General features: G+C 35.3%; 4 protein-coding genes across 5 annotated transcripts; 2 read left to right on the top strand and 2 right to left on the bottom strand.

The window, feature by feature from the left end:
- Positions 1–564: 564 nt before the first annotated feature.
- Positions 565–1,431, top strand: LOC111482356 (Werner Syndrome-like exonuclease). Its single transcript, XM_023128105.1, has one exon. It carries the CDS (start codon positions 600–602, stop codon positions 1,227–1,229), a length of 630 nt encoding a protein of 209 aa, XP_022983873.1. The 5' UTR covers positions 565–599; the 3' UTR covers positions 1,230–1,431.
- Positions 1,432–2,032: 601 nt separating this feature from the next.
- LOC111482271 lies at positions 2,033–9,758 on the bottom strand. Its single transcript, XM_023127977.1, has 11 exons — positions 9,621–9,758; positions 9,364–9,443; positions 7,712–7,829; positions 4,758–5,195; positions 4,316–4,415; positions 4,149–4,201; positions 3,981–4,043; positions 3,303–3,848; positions 2,763–3,017; positions 2,409–2,674; positions 2,033–2,328 (listed from the first exon to the last, which is right to left on the bottom strand). The coding sequence occupies exons 3-11, from the start codon at positions 7,820–7,822 to the stop codon at positions 2,115–2,117; spliced, it is 2,046 nt and encodes a 681-aa protein (XP_022983745.1). The 5' UTR covers positions 7,823–7,829; positions 9,364–9,443; positions 9,621–9,758; the 3' UTR covers positions 2,033–2,114.
- A 680-nt stretch (positions 9,759–10,438) lies between these two features.
- On the bottom strand, positions 10,439–11,080 carry LOC111481989 (zinc finger protein 1-like). Its single transcript, XM_023127616.1, has one exon. It carries the CDS (start codon positions 11,078–11,080, stop codon positions 10,439–10,441), a length of 642 nt encoding a protein of 213 aa, XP_022983384.1.
- Positions 11,081–13,268: 2,188 nt separating this feature from the next.
- On the top strand, positions 13,269–20,173 carry LOC111482292 (V-type proton ATPase subunit H-like). Of its 2 annotated transcripts, none has more exons than XM_023128002.1 (12): positions 13,269–13,380; positions 13,515–13,592; positions 14,223–14,348; positions 14,530–14,632; positions 15,963–16,035; positions 16,896–16,961; positions 17,094–17,211; positions 17,796–17,957; positions 18,149–18,274; positions 18,510–18,635; positions 19,216–19,395; positions 19,613–20,173. In XM_023128002.1, exons 2-12 carry the CDS (start codon positions 13,557–13,559, stop codon positions 19,859–19,861), a joined length of 1,365 nt encoding a protein of 454 aa, XP_022983770.1. In that variant the 5' UTR covers positions 13,269–13,380; positions 13,515–13,556; the 3' UTR covers positions 19,862–20,173. The 2 variants fall into 2 exon arrangements, with proteins under 2 accessions (XP_022983770.1, XP_022983771.1); XM_023128003.1 differs by having other exon boundaries at positions 13,334–13,372; positions 13,517–13,592.
- The last annotated feature ends 139 nt before the right edge of the window (positions 20,174–20,312 follow it).

The raw sequence follows: 20,312 nt of genomic DNA, 5'->3' as shown, positions 1-20,312 counted from the left end.
TCTTGTAAAATGATTTTTTTTGTCAATGTTCATCTTGTCTCATGTCGTCTGTTTCTTTGATCCTTTCGCAATGTTCATCCTGTAAATGATTTTTTTTTGCCAACATTCATCCAGTCTCACCTATTTGATCCTTAGCAACTTTCATTTTGTAAATGATTTTTGTGTCAACGTTCATCTCGTCTTATATCGTCTGTTTCTTTGATTCTTTGGCAATGTTCATCCCGTAAATATTTTTTTGTCAACGTTCATCACGTTTTATATCGTCTGGCTCATCTGTAAATTATTTTTTGGATAATTATTTGATATTTTTCTAATATTTTTCGTTTTTGTAAATTAAACTTATAAATATTACGAGTTTGTTTTTAAATATAGTTTTTAAAAATCCAAATAAATAATAATAATATTTTTTAAAAAAAATTGGTAAGAATTTAAATGTTTCATGATTCGGTAAATGGAAAAAGAGGAGGGAATAGTTTTTGAAAATTTGAAGGGTATTTTGGTCAAAGAAATATTAGGGAATTTCTATATAAAGCTCTCTCGTGAGTCGAGGACTTTCTTGACCTACTTGTTGTTCTCGTTGACGTTCTTTCCTGACTGCCATGGCGCTCACCATCGTTGAACGTGAAGATCCCTCCGGTTCCCACAATTACTTCGACGTTACTTTCGACTCCGATCAGCCGATTCTCACTTTGCTCACCACTTCACCATTCATGGTAGAGGATTGGATTGCAGAAACCCTCAACACTCAAACTTCACCTCTCGTCGTCGGCCTCGACATCGAGTGGCGCCCTAACAGTCGCTCCTACGAGAACCCCGTGGCCACGTTACAACTCTGCACCGGCAGCCGATGCCTGATTATGCAACTGATTTACACACCTGAATTCCCTATATCTCTGTATGAGTTTCTGGAAAACGAATCCATCAGTTTTGTAGGAGTCGGAATCGAGGATGACGCTGAAAAACTGAACTGTGACTACGGATTGAAAGTGAGGAAGACGGTCGATCTGAGGAATTTGGCTGAGAGGGTAACGGGAAGAAGAGAATTGAAGAATGCGGGATTGAAGAGTCTGGCGAAAGAGATTTTGGGGAAAGAGATCCGAAAGCCGAGGGGCGTGACGATGAGTAGGTGGGATCAAGAATGGCTTACTCATAATCAGATTAAGTATGCTTGTTTTGATGCGTTTGTGTCGTATGAGATTGGAAGGCATTTGCTATCATCATCCAGTTGAAGAACGAAATTTGAGGATTCTTTGTTAGGGTTCTTGCGATGAACTATGTTTGAGGTTAGCGATCATGTAAGCAATCACTGTTTTCTAATATTGCAAATCAAATCATTGCAGATTTGAAAGAAAAAGATTAAAAAGTTGGATCTCAAATTTAGAATAGTTGAAATTGTGTTACAAATTTATTCCCATGGATCAAAGACCGGCGGCATTTTCGGGCCGTGGAGGGCAGCGGTGGCCGATGCAGAGGTGCAAAGTGGCTATGGAGTTTGGTTAATCTGCTCAAGGATTAAAACAATTTCTCCCTCTTTCCCTATATTCTCCTTCCTCCGAACCTGCTCCGTCCTCTATCTATGGCTGACACCACCGTCGCCGCCGCCGCCGCCTCTTTTTTTCTTTTATTTTCTTCTCCTTCCCTCTGCCTCTTCAAATTTGGTTTAGAATCTTTCAATCATCCCCTTAAACTTTAAAAAGTGGAGTGAAATTATCATTTAATTTTTTTTTTTTGGAAGTGAAAAATTCAAATTTTTATACCCATTAATTGTACTAAAAAAGATTTTGAAGTTCCATTTTAATAATAATAATAATAAAAATAATAAATAATAAAAAATAAAAATATATATATATTATATATATATATATAAATGTTTGTGTATGTATAATTAAAATTATTAATATACATTCAAATTAAAAAGTAATTATTATTTGAACTCCAAAATAATATAGATATTTAAAAAAAAATCGAATATTAATAACTTGTGAATACTTAAATATGAATATCCTTAAGGAATTTTTCGTTGTGACCCAATTTTCCAATAAGGATTAGTGATATTAACCAAAAAAAAATGAAGAAATTTTATAATACAAATGAACTATTTAGAGTATAAGAGGTTAGTTTGTGCTGATGTCCTCCCAAGTCCCATATCGAGCACTGAAGCATCCCCCACCAGCACGTTGAGCATACTCAGATACCACAGAGCGCGCACATTCATTCCACGCCCTTGCATATTCTTCAAGAGACAAGCATTCCGGGACAGTGCGAAGGAATGCGCGTAGCCTCGACGTTGCTTCGTTCGACAGCTCTCTAAATTGTTCGTCCACATTGCTATAACCATATGCAAGAAAGTAAGGAATAGGTACAAGAAAACGTGTCATTTAAACTCATTATGCCTTTATCAGTCTTACCCGCAGTCTGTGTTAAACTTGCTCAGAAATACAGGGTAGTCCTCTGGATAATCAAGAGGCACAAGTAGCTTCACAGAAAGCACTGGCAGCTTAACAGGGTGAGCTTCTGAATTTTTACTATCAGTTACGGCACGATATGAGCATCGAAGAACAGTGCCTGCATTGGCTAATCGTGCATTGAGATTTTCGTCCAAATCTAATTCCAAGACTGTTTCGATGAACTGCTTGTTTATGTTTCTCATTTCTTCTAATAAGGCATAATCGGACTGCAAAATTTTAAGAACACAAAAAAGGAAAATTAATAACTAGGCAGAAATATCAGTTTCAATCAGACTATATAGATATGATGTATACCAGTTTCTTGAGCTTATTTCTTTTTGATACTGTTGGTGCAGACTGAGCAGTATCACTGCAAGGCGATGGCATGTCGTTTAAGGCCATTGCATTTATTTTGCGCTTCATACTATTTGAGGAACCACGTCCATCATGCAACATTAAATGAGTGGCCTTTGAGTGACACCATGGTTCTGTTATAAAGTCGTTCATATTTACAACTGAACTTATTTCCAATACTGCCTCTCTCAATGCTTCATTTGACATAGACTCAACCTGCAAAATTTGTACTATCTTATAATCAGCTAAGAGGAAGAGCATAAGGGAAAAAAGAAGAAAAAAAAGCTCATCCTATGCTAATCCATTAGATCATGCAAATACTGTTGAGGATGGTTGGGAGGGAGCCCCACGTTCGCTAATTTAGAGAATGATCATGAGTTTATAAGTAAGGAATACATTTCCATTGCCATGAGAGCTTATACTCAAAGTGAACAATATCATACCATTGTGAAGAGTCGTGATTCCTAACAAATGCTATTCTTATACATAACGTAGACTTACTGCTTTAAGTAAGCGACTTTGAGGCTCTGTTGCTGTTGATAATTGCCTATTGCTTCCGAGATTAGCAGGTTCTGGGAGCGGAGAGGTAGTTGCGCTAGAGCTTCTGATGTTATGAGACTGGAGTTCAATTTCTGGCTTGATGTTTACAGAATGTTGGCTATTCTGCGACAGATTATCCTGAATCCAATCTGCTTCTGACCTTACTGAACCTTTTTGTCGTGGTGGCGCTATTGATGAAGAACTACCAGGAGAGACATTTGCAGCCCAGTTCACTGGTTGAAAATGGAGTTTCACATTATCACCTTGCTGAACTGGGTTTATGCAAGATCCACCAAGGCCGGGCTGCCCATGTAGGGAATGCTGCTTATTAGCAAGATTCATATGACAATTCTCAAATAATTTCAGAGTTTTCACAATTGTTAGCAAACATCCATAAAACTCCTCTTTGGTGTGAGTTAAGATGATTCTATCCCTTGGTAATTGCAAAAATAGTATCATTTTTTGTAGTAAAACCAGGTGGTGCTGGACTTTCCCTGGTTGTGCTGCCTACAAGAAGTAAGATCCGTCAAGAAATATGAACAGAATACACGGAGGGTAGCACAAAAAGTGGATCAAATAAGGATGAAAGTCTGATGAAGATCAATTAATATCTGTCTTTATTTGAAATCTGTTTAGTACCTGCATATACTGTTGACATATCTTCTTGAAAAAAGGCACGCATAACTTCTTGAGCTGCTCCATCTGCAAGAACAACAAAAACGGCATAGCACTTCGTTCAAATTGACATAAAAAGCTCACATCCTGACATCCAGAAAGCTTCCATGAATTGATATAATAAAAAAATACCTCAGCAAATGCAAGATCGTGCCAATCTTCTGAATTTGGAGCTCCATTTGGAACTGTGCAACAGCATGAAAGATAAAGTCATTTAAGTTGAGGAACCATCAAAACAAAGAACATTAAGAGCTATGGTGTTGATTTGGAATAGGAACTCTTAAAAAACTTAAACTTACCTGCTGAAGCTCCCATGGACTGGTGTTGCTTATGCTGCTCTATCGCAGGACGGTGTTGATGTGAGACTTTTGAGGCCCAAAAAGCTTCACCAATCACACCCTGTACACAACAGCTTGACTTTCAGATCGCAATAAATATATATATGTTCAACACAACTCTACATAGAAAACACTCGCACTCTTTATTAACACCAATTGAGAAGAGAATACAAGACACTCTATAGGTTCTATTGCACTCTGTGCTCTGTATTTCTTGGGATGATAACCTAGGTAAGGTGGATGGGTATTTATAGAAGAGGTCAGACAATTTATTCCTAAAATACCTAAATCATTTTTCTAACGTAAATATACAAGTGTATTTTAACAATATATACACACAAACAAATTACCTATTTACACACCTAGTCATAACCAAGATTTAATTATAAATCGAACCAAATACCTCTTTTACTTGGGTAGTCAAATTCTCATTTGGCTGCAAGTTCAACACATTTGGATTTTGTGTGAATATTGAACTCACTAAACCCTGTGGTCCGCATGGTGAATTTAGTGCATTCTGTGGACTAACAAAGCTTTGATTGTGCATCCCAATTTGCTGATGTGTCTGTCTGACATTCAGTTTTTGTCTCTGTAGTTGTCCATGTGGCTTTGGCCTTAACTGCTGAGTATGTTGCTGCAGAAGTGAATTAGGGACTGCTGGTTGTTGATATAGGGGATTAGGCACTGCCCGTTGGTGTGGCTGATTACTCATCTGTGGCGGAGGCTGGATTACAAATGCAGGACGAACTCGACTGCTTGCGCTTTCATGGCGATTTTCACTCCTACTCATCTTGCCGGTTACAGCATTCAAATATGCTTCCTGAGAGGCATAGGCAGATTGCTTATGTGGCAAATTAAGAACTTAGAAGTTTGGATGGCACAACAACCACACACTCAATGAAGATGAACACAAGGAACATAACAGAAAAAAATGCAAAGAATATTGACTAAAGGTTTTATTGATGACAGAATATTGACTAAAGATTTTATTGATGACTTCAAATATGTAACGAGAGAATAGAGGGAGGAGAAAGAAAGTACTTTGAAAGTACTGACCAAGGAAGGAAGTACTTTTGAAAGGACGGAACAAGAAGCACTGACTAATAAAGTATATATTTAACTACGAAATATAATCTATCAAATATATCTCTATCAAATCTTTACAAATATCTATCTCATATATATATATACCTCTACCAAATCTTTACTAAATATTTACTATATGTATCTCTACCAAATATTTACGAAATATCTACACTATATGTCTCTACTAGATTTTTTTACTATAAATAGTCATTAGGCTCCAATCCCAACAATTCTCCAAACTTGAAGACGGATACAGTCCACCAAAAATTTCATTCTCAATCTTCTCAGCACCACACGAATTTAGGCTTTGCACAACCTCAATGTTGCAACCTCAACACATTTTGACAACATGTTTGTTAGATTCTTTGCACCCTCTATTTTCTCCAAACAGATCACCATCTTCCACTAACCTACGGGTGAAATGGCATGAGTGTTTTGTTTTTGAATGATAGACCAGGTTCCTCACCAACGGTATGACACTCCTATATGTACAAAGAATCTTTTCCTGCTACTTCTTGCCCAATTCTTCTAGATATTTGTCACCACTATCTCCTTTCCAGCTTCAACTATTTTCACATCATCTCATTTCCTATCCATACTTCTTCTACTGACGGCCCTCTATTTGATCAAGTAGACTTTGTATTTAAAGTATCAGCCCAGAATGTCTTTGACAATCCAAAATGAATCCTCATATTTTTTGCCTCCTTATTCATGTTCTATCCATCCTTTCAACAACACCATTTTGTTTTGCTTCATCGGGAACTGTCTTCATTAATCAAATTTCCTTAGCAGCACAAAATGCTTTGAATTCTGATTTGTCGTATTCTCCTCCATTGTCAGACCTCAGGCATTTGTAAGCTGGTCTGATTTTCAACTTTAGCTTTCCACTTCTTGAAGGTGGCAAACACATCTAACTTGTGTTATAAGAAATAAATCTATACCTTTCTGTTGAAATCATCGATGAAGGTGGTGTAGAACTTTGATTCTCCAAGTGATGGAACTGGAGATGGTCCCCAAACGTTTGTATGGACCATTTCCAATCGCACTTTCTTCAGTTCTCTGGTAGTCTTTGTGAAGCTAACTCATTTTTGTTTGCTCATAACGCAGTTCTCACAAGGACTCATATCAACATATTCCAAACCTTCCAAAACTCCTTTCGCAGCCAACATCTCCATCCTTTGACGCACATATGTCCAAGTCTATTGTGCCATAGACTTGAATTTGAAGCACTCTCAGCAACAACAACCATGTTCATACACCTTGCAGTGGTATATAAGATTTCAAATTTTGTGTCACGTGCTACCACCAAAGCACACTTCACAATCTTTCACGAACTCTTTTTCTTGAGACCAGGAATATATCTGACATCCTTTAATGTCCACTTATTTTATGCCGAAATTTTTATGCAGACATCCTCTTTTCCTTCAATCTCCAAATTTTTGTTGTTGGCAAGATACACCTTGAAACTTTCAGACTTGAAATTTCAAAACAACTCTTTGTTTGAAGATGAATGAAAAGATGCACCTGCATCCAAAATCCAGGATTCAATCAGACTACCTATATTGAAGATTAGGCATCTCCAATGTCTTCTGCTAAATTTCTAGAATCATCATCTTCTAATTTGTGGTTCTGCTTTTTCTTTGGTCTTGTACAATCTGTCCGAAAGTGACCTTTTTCTCCACAACTCCAACACGTTACGTTTGATCTGTATGAAAATTTTTCACGATTCTTTGATTTTGATCGACCTTTGTTTGAGCCCTTTGATTTACTTCTTCACCTTTGGTTGATACTGAGAGCACTACCAGATGAATCTCCAGTTTCTCGTTTGCAAATACTTTCGTTGAGAACTACATCTCGAATTTCATCGAACTTCAATTTCTCAGATCATTGAGAACCGTTGATCGCGGCAACAAAGGTATCCCACGACTTGGGTAAATATGCATCAAAATCAATGCTTTAATTTTATCTTCGAAATTAATGTTCACCGAACTCAGTTGACTTACAATCATATTGAATTCATTATATGACTAGCAAAAGATCCACCTTCAGACATTTGTAGATTAAATAATCTCCACATCAAATATAGTTTTAGCAAATATCTACAATATATATCTCTACCAAATATTTAACATATATATCTATATTTTACCATAAATACTCATCAGGCTCCATATGCAACAAGAAGCATGTTACAGCACAAATGCATCCCAAAAGTCAGAACTGGAAAATAACAGTTTCATATCTGAAATCATAGAAAGTTTACTAACGTACCTCTGATTTTGCGTTCTTAAACAACCTCTTCTCATATTCTATCGCAAGGTTAGCAATTCTTTCCGAACTCGTGCCATTAGGATAACGAGAAGACACTCCTTCCTTCAACATCGCGTATCTGCAAGACCATACTGTTTTCAATAAAATTCATATGCTTTGTTATTAAAAAAAACCAACAGAATATGAGACGGCAAAGAGAAACTCAAGCAATGCCTTAAATTTTCAAGTCAACAATGGAATCATGTGAATGTTTGATTAATCCACCACACCTAAATGGTGTGAAAGTTATCTTATTTATAATCAAATAAATTACAAGGATATGGAAATAGTAATAAATGGAAAGATACCTGTGATAATAAGACAATATTTGCCTTATAATAAAATATCAAATATAATATATATGGTAAACTATAATTTATTACTAAATATCCTTAACACCCCACCGCAAGCTAAGCGTCGGATTAAACGAACGTGAAGCTTGAATCTGAAAAATTCAAAGAGGTTGAGAAACACTTTTCATGAAGATACTAACAACCCGGTTCTTGGCCATCAAAAATTGCAGAGGGATCGCCGCTCAGCGGCGATGCTGCCTTGGCTTCGGCGAGAATATGTCTAACCCATGAAGAGGGATTGTCGCTTAGCGACGATGCTGCCTTGGCTCTGGTGAGAATATTTATAACCCCAAGAAGTAGAAGGGGAAACCTAGAGCAAGGGACAAAGACAATGTTGAAGCCGGAAGAGTCGCCACATTGGGCGAAGGAGCCAATTTTGGCGAGAAGGGCAGTCGGAAGAGTCGCCTCATCGGGCGAAGAAGCCAATTTTGGCAGGAAGGGCAGCGGCAACTTGGTTGGCGAATAGGCCAGTGCGGCACCCAGATTCCGAAGGTAAATCTCTGCAAAAGGTTGATAGGTTTAGGTTAGGGTTTATGGGAAGGATGAAGGTTGATTGGAAAGAGAATGAGAGAGACTATATTGGCCAAGGGGAAAACCCATTTGGTTGGAAAAGGTGAGGTTATATGTATAGAGTATGACGAAAGGTGATTTGGAGGTCAATAGGGTGGAGCCGAAGAGTAATCAATCGGCTCCGACTACGGCAGCCATGAAGACTGCCCCTGCGGCGTCAAAACCAGCAAGGGTGGTGAAGAAGAAGATTAGAGGATTCAAAAGCCATTGAAAAGAAAGGGTTGTTAAACCGAAAGGGCTCTGATACCATGTGAATGTTTGATTAATCCACCACACCTAAATGGTGTGAAAGTTATCTTATTTATAATCAAATAAATTACAAGGATATGGAAATAGTAACAAATGGAAATAACAATAAATGGAAAGACACCTATAATAATAAGATAAATATTAGATATTTGCCTTATAATAAAATATCAAATATAATATATATGGTAAACTATAATTTATTACTAAATATCCTTAACAAATCAGAAAAGGCAGCTAGTTCCGTTCAGCAAAACAATAAATGCAGCTATTTAAACACAGTAATCAACATCAATCAGCAACAATCGAATTAAATTCAACTAATCTGTACATTATTGCACGAAGCCAATACAAATTCTCCGTCAAGTCTCCTAAATCAATCTCGAACGCAAACGATAAACAAACCAGAACAGTTTATGATCGATAAAGTTTTGGAGAGATTACATTGAACGTACAGCTTCCTGTCTAGTCGCATTCTTGACTTCCGCCTTCCAATCCGTCGCAGTAGCCAGGCTACGTTTCTTCTTCATTACACAAAATAAAAAAAAAAAAAGCTACAAAAACAGAGCAAGAACAACACAGAAAACTAAGAAGAACCTTCGACACAATCCGATCACTTCCGATGGAGTTCCAATAACGGAAGAATCAATTGCGAGTGAAATTCCATAGAAAGGAAACGGAAAGAGAGTCGAAACACACACCTGAAGCAGTTCCTTCTTTACTTTCTTATTTGAAGGAAGCAGAATTCCAGGAAATTTCACAAGAATCCAGGGAAGGGAAGATTCTAGTACGAAATTGGCGGAAGCGACCTTTGGGGAAGAAAGAGATCGCAAATAAGGAAGGACGTGATCTTTTGGGATCGCCTAGGGAATATGGTGCATGCTTAAACAAGGAAAAGCCTCGGGTGTGGGGCCCGCCCTCTTTTATATTCCAAATTCATAACATTAAATTTGTAATTAAAAATAAATCTCACATAACATTTAAATTATAAATCTCTTAATTTAAAATTCTAAAAAGACATCGTTTAAATAAAAAAAATATATATTTCAATTACTTAATATAAAAGTTTGTTAATTTAGTTAATAGTTATTTATTAATATAAAATTAATCTTATATTAATATTTAATTTTATTTGCATTAGTTATTATTGGTTAATATTAAAAAAAATCTCTTAATTTAAATTTTTTTTTTCGTTTAAATAAAAAAAAATATATATTTCAAATACTTAATATAAAAGTTTGTTAATTCAGTTAATAGTTATTTATTAATATAAAATTAATCTTATATTAATATTTAATTTTATTTGCATTAGTTATTATTGGTTAATATTTAAAAAAATGTTTTTCTATAATAAAATAAATTTAAATAATTCAGTTTAGGATAATTTGAATTAAATAAATAAAACCCGTGAATGAACACAAATTCAATGTTACTTTTATGTAATTTAGAATAATAAAATTGTATCTATAGAATTTAAACAATAATTTAATGAAATAAAAAATGTAAAATTGCAAAGAAATTAAAGTTTAAGCGTCAAATCAAGGCCGTGGATATTGTACTGATCGGCTCCAAAAATCTGTGAAGAAGAAGAAGCGTTTCTACTCGCCATGGCTATGGATTCCAATTCAGTTGCTGCCAAATTCTCTCTTCCAAAATGTAACTGCTGCGCCGCCGCCGCCATGTATTGTTCTCTAGGCCACCACCGGCATCCATGGGCGACGGCTTGGGGCCGAGTCGGTTTACGAATCGTCGATTGCGGCCGAATCGGAAACCCTAGGGCTTTGTTTCGCAGAGAGTGAATCGCCATTGCCGAATAATACGGATAGTAAAAAGATCCAATGGAATCGAACGCGTCCGTACTAGTTGCGGCGGAGGCGGCGGTGGTGGTGGTTCTGAAGCTCATTGCGGCGGCGGCGGCGGCGGCTTTCTCTCTCTTGGCAATGTCTCTTTCTCGTTTATGGGCGTTTTGATGTCCTCCCAAAGCCTGCAGATTTGAGAATTTTCTACTGCAGAATTTGCAGTAAAAAACCCGGGTTTCTTTCTTTGTCCTCATCTCCATCCCCATAACTGTCCTGGCTTTGAAGAAGCCGGGTTCCGCCTTGAAAGAATGTTGCAAGTTAAGTTCCACCTTGGAACCTTCGGACTCGACGGAAGAAGCCATGGCCGTGAAGTTAGGTAGAAGAAGATGGTTTTGGAGTGGACCGAGAACTTGTTACCCCTATTTATACCCCTATAGGGAGGAGATATTATTACTAAGTATCTATTTTCAAAGATTAATTTTGACTTTTTAAGTACAAATCCAATTAATGGAAATTAATAATAATAATATAAAAAAACAATTTTAATTACATTAATACACAAATTAACTCTAGATAAATAATTTTCCCCAAAATTTTATCAATTTCTTATCGTATTTATATATATTTTATAATTTTAAATTCAAATTTCTATACACGTATATCCCGTAACTAATTATAATTTTTTTATAATTATTTTTTTTCAATGTTTTAATTTGGTGAGGTTGTGGCGATAGAATACAGTGTAGGGTTGTTTATGTACACTACAAGATCACTCTCTAAGTAAATATGAATAAAGGGTAAAAGTAAAAAATTTAGGGTTAAAATTGAAGAAGAGATATGGTAATTAAATGGTTAATGGACATTAGAGTTGGAAAGTAAATAAGGAAAGTACAAAAAAGAGAGGTAAATATGGTAAGTACAAATTTAAGAGAGAGATTTGTCTTTTTATTCGATTGCTGATCTAGTGACAGGTAGTAGGTTGGGTCACACCGTCTATGTCACCGTCACACCTATTTCAAGTCTTAATTTTCATCGAACAGTTAACTAATTTTACTAGCTTCGAAGTCGTTTTTAAAATTATTTTATAATATTCTCCCTAAATTTAAAAATTAAAAATAAATCAATATTACTAAACTTTAAAGATTTGATTTTGATAAGAAATTAAAAATTTGGAGGGTTAATTATTGGATACATTTATAATTTAAGTTAATTACTTAAATAAACAATATTTATTTTATTAACCCAACTCATTTCTCTCGAAAAAGGATTACTCCAAAAATAATTTTTTTTTTCCTATTTTGGAATTTTATTTTCCGTACACAAGGAGGAGGTGAAATTATGAATTATATTTCAAAATAATTTTATTACCAAAAAAAAAAAAAAAAAAAAAAACAAAACAAAATGACCTGTAAATTCCAATTTTGTTTTGAATTAGATTATTGTTGGATGATGAAAGTCCCACATCGATTAATTTAGGGAATGGTCATGGGTTTATTAATCTAAGAATACACTCTCCATTGGTATAAGGCCTTTTGGGAAGCCTAAAGCAAAGCCATGAGAGCTTATGCTCAAAGTGGACAATATCATACCATTGTGGGGAGTCGTGTTCGTCTAACATGGTATCAGAGCCATGCCCTAAACTTAGCCATGTCAATAGATTGGCAAATCCTTAAATGTCGAACAAAGGACTCCAAAAGGAGTCAAGCCTCCTCGAAGGTACGAAGGCAGTCAAAAATGACTAAGACTCCAAAGGAGTCGAGCCTCGATTAAGGGGAGGCGTGCTTTGTTCGAGGGGAGGTGTTGGATGATGAAAGTCCCACATCGGTGTTAATTTAGGGAATGGTCATGGGTTTATTAATCTAAGAATACACTCTCCATTGGTATGAGACCTTTTTATGAGGCCTTTTGGGAAGCGGGTATGAGACCTTTTTATGAGGAAGCCCAAAGCAAAGCCATGAGAGCTTATGCTCAAAGTGGACAATATCATAGCATTGTGGGGAGTCGTGTTCGTCTAACAATTATATCTTTTAAAAAACTATCCAAATAAAAAATGGGTTCAAAGCTTCCCTCCTTTCGAGTTAGTATTTCGTTCTTTATATTTTTTTTCATTAACCCCACAATATTATATTATATTATTTTTTTATATTGAATCTTTTATAAATCGTCCTAATAATCAACTCTCTCGATCTCCTATCTCGCTAACCATGATGCACACCATATACGATCACTTGTAAATACCATACATGATGATGGTGTTCACATCAATCACATTTTTAACTGTTTTTCAAGTTAATTTTATATTATTTAAATTTAATTTTAGTTTTGAAGTTTTATGGTGTGAATATTTGAAATTAAAATCACAATTTTTTTCTCGGGCGAATTTATTATTCATTAAATCCGTTATTTAGGAGTTAGTTGTGAATTTGTGTTTTGAGTTTATTTTAATACGTTATAGATAAAAATTAATATCTTAAATAATCATGAATTTAAACTGTGAGTTGGTCCAAAAAAACTCTCCCGACCCAACTCGAGCAAACCGCTCGGAAATTATAAAGAAAAAGAAAAAAAAAATAAAAATCTATTCTCTCTTCATAATTTGATAAGGGATCTTGTGTTCCTTAGTGATCTTTGGATCACAATTTTTTTCGTTCTTCTTCCTCTGGTAAATTTCTATGCATTTGTACCCAACCCATAATTTTGGGTATTTTGATGTATTTTACCATTCGTGAATTCTTCTCGTTCATGGAGTGAATTTTACTTCAATTTTGGGATTTGATCTGATTGCTTGATCTGCAGCGTTGCTGGTTGCTGGTTGCGTAATTGCAAGCGGAAGTTGCGATGGAAATAGACCACGCCGAGCTTAGCACTGAGCAGGTTGGTGATTGGATCTTCTTATTGTTTGTTTTCCTTCTTAGATTTGATTCTGAGGTGTTTTTAGATGGTCATTAGAGAACTTGATTTCTTCGATGGCGCAAAATGTTATGGATTATCGAGTAATTTGTACTGTTTGTCAGTTTGGTGGTGTGAGTGTAACTACATCCATGGCGATTGAATGTTACGTGTTTGAGCAGTTAGGTTAATGATCCAACAATGGTTCATTTACTTGTTAGTTATGGGTTATAAGTAATTGCAAGTTCTTCTAGGATCTAAAATTGCAATTCATCTGAACAGCTTATTGCCATTCATTAGAAAATATAACTCGATGGAGAAATTGAAGGGAGCAAAAACGAGCTGTTTGTCTTGAGAGATTCATTTTCTTAGCAATCGCAAGTTTAATTCTACTATTTTTTAAAGCATTGTCATTTTCATTGGGTGATCCAATACGTGATCTGGAACTTACTAGGATGAAGTTACTTAAAAATTATGAGATAAGGCCTCTTACATTCCAACTTATATTTTTCACTGAGGTCTTGAGGTGCCCTTAGAGAGATCCTTGTAATAGATTTTTTTTTTCTTGGAATTGATAATGGATGCTATCATTAACATTTTTTCTAATTGTGGAAGGTTCTCACAAGGGACATTCCATGGGAGACATACATGACTACGAAACTTATCAGTGGAACAAGCCTTCAGCTGTTAAGGCGTTATGATAACAGGCCAGAGAGTTACAGGGCACAGTTGTTGGATGATGTAAATTTTCCCATATATGTCTGATTCGTTTTCATTATTTAATTCATCTACTTACTACTTTTTGGGCATGATTATTGTGATGGAAATCTTGTTTGTCCACCCTATGTTGAGAAAATAGCAAATTAGGAACTATTTTCTTTACATTATCTCATAATACTCAAAGTGCAGTTGGATTTTGCAGGATGGTCCAGCATATGTTCGATTATTTGTTAGCATCTTACGTGATATATTTAAGGAAGAAACAGTGGAATATGTTCTAGCATTAATCGACGAAATGCTTACAGGTAACTTCATATGAATAGAACTTTATGATTCCATTTGGAAGTCTAAAAGAGTTTTAAAAGATCAAGAACTATATTTTCTATTTTTCTCGAGATATACATGGGGCTTTTCTTAGAAGTTCATAAAAAAGGTTATTTTCTGAAAAGTATGTCATATTTGTAAGGTAACAAATAGAATAATCCAATTATATTAGGAGGGGCTGGGATAAGAGTGGTTTGGTTGAAGTTTGCAAGCCTTTGTAATGGTTTGGGTAATTTATCAGGGAATTGGTTAAAGATTAGTTGATGTACTAAAACAAGTGGTAGCTCTGATTTTTTAGGCTCTTGTCTTGCTTGGATTATTGTTTTTTAGAAGGCGAGCAAAAGATGTTGAGGTTATTGATTTCAACTGTTTGCTGGAAGCTTTATCAGTTGCTAAAGTTGGAAGTTTTAAAGAGGCCTAGGGGTCATTTTCTATCAAATCTGTTTTCAGTAAGTTGAATGCTTCATCTCAGGCAAAGGGTTCGTTCTCTGCTTTGTGGAAATCAAAAAGTCCAAAAAGAATTAACATTCTTTCTTGGATATTGCTGAATAGTAGTCTAAAGACAGCTCACGTTTTCCAACGAAAGTCTCCCTCATGTCTCCAACCTTCCATTTGTTGTCTTTGTTTTGAAGCAGGGGAATTTCCTAACCATTTATTCTTGAAAAACCCTTTTCATATTAGTCTAAAAGTAATGTTCTTCAGATTTTATTGGGTCTTTCTTTACCATTGCATTCTCATCTGCTTGGGGTCAATGTGGTAAAAGCATTGATTGGAAAAAAATTAGAGAACTTTTGAAGGTAGACATCATTCTTAGTTAGGTTGGCTTGTGCCAACTCATCTGAAAGTTCCTCTTTGGTGTTCCCTCTCCCGCTCTTTTGATGGTTTTTCTTTATAGGAAACTAATCTAAATTGGAATTTTTTATTTATCCGTTGAACTCTCTTTTTCATATATTTCACTCATTTTGGAATTTGTTTCATTTCTTCAATGAAAAGTTTCATTTTCTTGTTTAATATGCAATTTTGTAATATATTTTTATATTAGTTTGACCTTCGAAGTCTAATTTGTTCAAAACTCAGTCTGTAGATATATTAGTTACAAGCATCTATCATGTTTTCGTAGTTGATAATAAATACTTCTATTTTAAGATCTCTTAATACCACTTTCATCTCAACATGTTTCTCCAACTATGAGAGGCTCAAATATTTATCAATAGAAGTCTTAACTTAAGTGTCTATGGATAAATAATTTCAGTTAAAGCAAAGAAAAACTTTAAAAGCCCACTGATATATATGTGGTGAATGCTTTGGCAGCAAACCCAAAAAGAGCAAGATTGTTCCATGATCCTTCTCTTGCAAGCGAAGATGCTTATGAACCTTTCCTAAGGTATGCATGTGATTCAAGCATGGGTTTATGCAGAATTTTTTAAATTAGTTATACATTTCATTAATTTATATGATCCGATATTCTGATTTATCTTTTTCGTGTTGTTTTTTTTTTTCTTTTTTGAACTTCTCTCTAATGTGTACTTTTGCTTACAAGTTACATTGTTTCTTGACCAAATAAAGTTTAATTTTTCCCTCATGTATATAGTTACATAATTTCCAAATGGTTGAACCTCAACCAAGCTTTATAACCTATATATTAGACATAATTTACATCCACTCATTTTAGTGTTCAACGATAATGGGGTGGGGGGATTATTAGTCCTGACTGTTTGATGATCAATAATGCACATTGAATGGAAGAAAAGGTCCTTGAAGGAGTTCTGGGGGCAGTTTATTGTGCACTTTTTCCAAATTTTGATAACCTTCCCATGCAAAACAGTCTTCTATTTTTGATTTGTTTTCAGGATTTTTACTTCACATAATTTATATTTCAGGAGGGTTTCGTTTTAAAAAATAAAATGAAATAAAATAAAAAAACAAAAAAGAGGGAAAAAGTTCTTTGCTTATTTTTTTAAAGAAGTTTTTGGGACATTAAGGATACAGTACCTTGCAGCACCAACCATTGGATTTTTTAATAAATTTATAACTAAACTCCACATCATTACAAATTTATCATTTTTCACACGAAAATTTGATTGAGATAAATTTATACATTAAGGATTATGTGTAATGTTCTAAAAGGGAAAGGAAAAGAAGTTTAAAAGTGGCCTAAATATTGGGGATGGATTTATACATTTAGCAGTATGCTAATTCTTTTTGAAAAAGTATAATAGTAAGTAAATTTCTTATGTAATTCAGATTGCTTTGGAAGCGAAATTGGTTCATACAGGAGAAGAGCTGTAAAATACTTGCTCTGATAGTGAGGTACACTTTTGGAAATATTTTCCACCACAAAATTTCAAGGATTTAGTTGTATGTTTTTTGGCGTGTATATTTGTGCATGTATGATTGATGTAATCATTATGGCTTGACTTAATTTATTTCTCGTAACTATAGTGCTAGAAAGACAACTTATGATGGCAGTTCTGCAAATGGTGATGTCTCAAATTCCAAGATGAAAATTACTACCATTGATGATGTTTTGGATGGACTGGTGAAATGGCTTTGTGCACAGGTACTTTGCATATGTTCAATATCTTTACCATTCCTCCAATGTAGAAACTAGAGAGCCTGTAACGTAAGAAAATACTGGGGACTTTTTCCTCTTTGGTGTGGGCTATCCATTGACTGCATCCAAGATTTTCCTAAGAGATCATAGATGTTATATATCTTATTTTTTCCTTCATATTCTTTTTTAATGGATATCTATATGATGTGTTCATCGTCAAAATGTTAAAATATATATTTCAATGTGTTTCAAGTATTGGTATCTTGACTTTGTGTTCTCTCAAAATTTCCTGTCCCATTAACACTCGTGATTAATTGGTATGGATGCGAGATTTACAGCAAAAGCCATAAGGAAATATGTTATATAAACATAGATACAAACCCATGTACTTAAATATATGTATGTATGTATGTATGTATGCATGCATGTACTTTTTTCCGTTTGATTATTAACTTCGAAATGTAATGAATAAGAGCAGCTGCAGGCCATACACACCCTTTTAGTGACCCATTTATTTTAGCCAATCGAAAATCTATTATTGAGCTCTAGTTTCAACGATGCTGACACAGTAGTCTTAAATTGTTGTGTAGCTGAAGAATCCTTCACATCCTAGTCGTGCTGTATCGACTTCTATCAATTGCCTTTCAACTCTGCTGAAGGAACCAAAGGCCAGATCCTCCTTTGTCCAGGCAGATGGAGTGAAATTGCTTATTCCTTTGATTTCTCCTGCATCGACCCAACAATCTACTCAGGTAATTTGGTCATTCAATTCTTGGCATTGGCACTCGTCTTCTTATTAGTTGGATATTTTCTTTGGATTTCTTATCATATTTATCAGATTAGCATTTTTTAAGTTGTCTCCAGTAATCAATTACTCCATTTAATTTTGAAAATTGTTATTATCAAACTTTAACGTTGAAACTAACTGTTCTTTTTCTAACAGCTTCTATATGAAACCTGTCTTTGTGTTTGGCTCTTGTCATATTATGAGCCAGCAATTGAATTCTTGGCCACTTCTAGAACCCTTCCGAGACTCACTGATGTTGTCAAGAGTTCCACAAAAGAGAAGGTGAAACCATCCTCTGGACACTGGTCATTCTAATAAAGTTACTCTGTCTTGTTCTGTGTATTTTAGTTTGCCATAACCGACTTGTATTCATTCTCCCCTGTACATTCATGGCAGTGTTTCATCCTGCCTTTATTTTTCTATCTTCAAGTAGAACCACGTAGACTATGTTGGCTTGTTTACCATGTTCAACTTCTAACATCAATGTTTATCAACTTGTTTGTGTTATTTCTACTAGGTTGTCCGAGTTGTTATTTTGACCTTGAGGAACTTACTCCACAAGGGAACATTTGGAGCTCAAATGGTCGGTCTCGGACTACCACAAATTGTTCAAAGTTTGAAATCACAAGCATGGAGTGATGAGGTAGGAAAAGTCCGAAGTTTTTTCCTTACTGAGTTTCTTTTATTTTCATCATAATAGCCAATGCACCAACCTCCCTGATGGACATCAAAGAAACAGTTCTTGATTTGTTTGTTTGTTTGTTCGTTTTTTTAGTAACAACTGAATCAAAATCACTAAAGTGACAATACTTTCTGTCTTAAGATTATCTCCATAAGATTGATGGTTAATTGAAAGTTACTCAGCGTCGCATGTTTTATCCAAATCTTTGATGGCTGAATTATATCCTAGAGCTCTATCGAGGATTTCTTTCTTTTGCCCCCATTTCCCCTTTTCTGTATCAGATGTAGGTGCAATTTCTTCTTTCCCACGAACATACTTCTGATGTACCTTTTCTTCCGAGTGTGAAATGAATGACATTGCTCATCATTCCTAATATTTCTCGGTTTCTTATTTTCACGACTGATTTCCATTTTTATTCGAACTTCCATCACCATGCATACATATCTTCACCAAGTAAGCAAATCTTTTAGCTCTTCTCTCTCTTACCCCCATCTCTCTTTTCTACAATGCACTTAAAAATATGATTACAATTATGTACTAGGACCTTTTGGAGGCTCTGAGTCAACTGGAAGAGGGGCTGAAAGATAATATCAAGCAACTAAGTTCTTTTGACAAGTACAAGCAAGAAGTGCTTCTCGGGCATCTTGACTGGTCTCCTATGCACAAAGATGTGAATTTCTGGCGTGAAAATATTACAAGCTTCGAAGAGAACGACTTGAAGGTTTTTCCCTCCTCTTGTTACAGTATTTTTTTTTCTACCGTTTTCTGAATCTTCACGAAGTCATTATCATGCTCAAATGGGCTGGCATTAAATGCGACTATTATGTTGGTCCTACTTATATAAAGAAACCACTTTATCCTTTATAGATCTGTATGATATATGAAGAATTTGTTGGTCGTACTGAAAGTGAAAGTAATAGGCGAATTATTTGATACAGATATTGAGGGTCCTAATCACCATTCTGGACAGCTCCAGTGATCCAAGGGCTCTGGCAGTTGCTTGTTTTGATCTTTCCCAGTTCATTCAACACCATCCAGCTGGGAGAGTTATAGTGACAGACCTCAAGGCCAAGGAAAGAGTGATGAAACTGATGAATCATGAGAATGCTGAGGTTACCAAATATGCCCTCCTCTGCATTCAGAGGCTCTTCCTAGGCGCCAAGTATGCCAGCTTTCTGCAGGCTTAACTCGGTTTTCTCTCCACTTATGTGTAAGTTACATACTAAACCCATCTACTTAAACACCCAAGTTGCTGGAGCTAAAGGGGTGACTCATTTTATCAAGTTATTATCTTCTTAAATTTTTTGGGGTTGGTGTGAATCAACGAGAGATTTTATTCATTTCTTGCATTCCCAGAATATTCTTGGGCATATTGAATAAAGTCACCAGGGTTTCTTACCTTGTGTTTTACTCTTTGATGTGTATTGATTTAAAATTGAAGAGATCTCTCTGAGACATTGAGTTTAAAGCAAGTGAAAAGTTCGTTTCTTTTTTCGTAATCTGCAATTTGAGTTTCATATTGCAATGATCTTCAATTTTTTTCTACCGTTTTCTGAATGTTTCAAGTAACATCTAGTAGAATATCACAAAATCCCTTTAGAATAGAGGAAGAAAGCAGAGAAATTCCCATTAGAAAGC

The sequence above is a fragment of the Cucurbita maxima genome, unplaced genomic scaffold (genome assembly GCF_002738345.1).
Source record: "Cucurbita maxima cultivar Rimu unplaced genomic scaffold, Cmax_1.0 Cma_Scf00007, whole genome shotgun sequence".
Taxonomy (NCBI): domain Eukaryota; kingdom Viridiplantae; phylum Streptophyta; class Magnoliopsida; order Cucurbitales; family Cucurbitaceae; genus Cucurbita; species Cucurbita maxima.
Note: the sequence above shows the minus strand (reverse complement) of the source record. Positions and strands in the feature narration are given on the sequence as shown.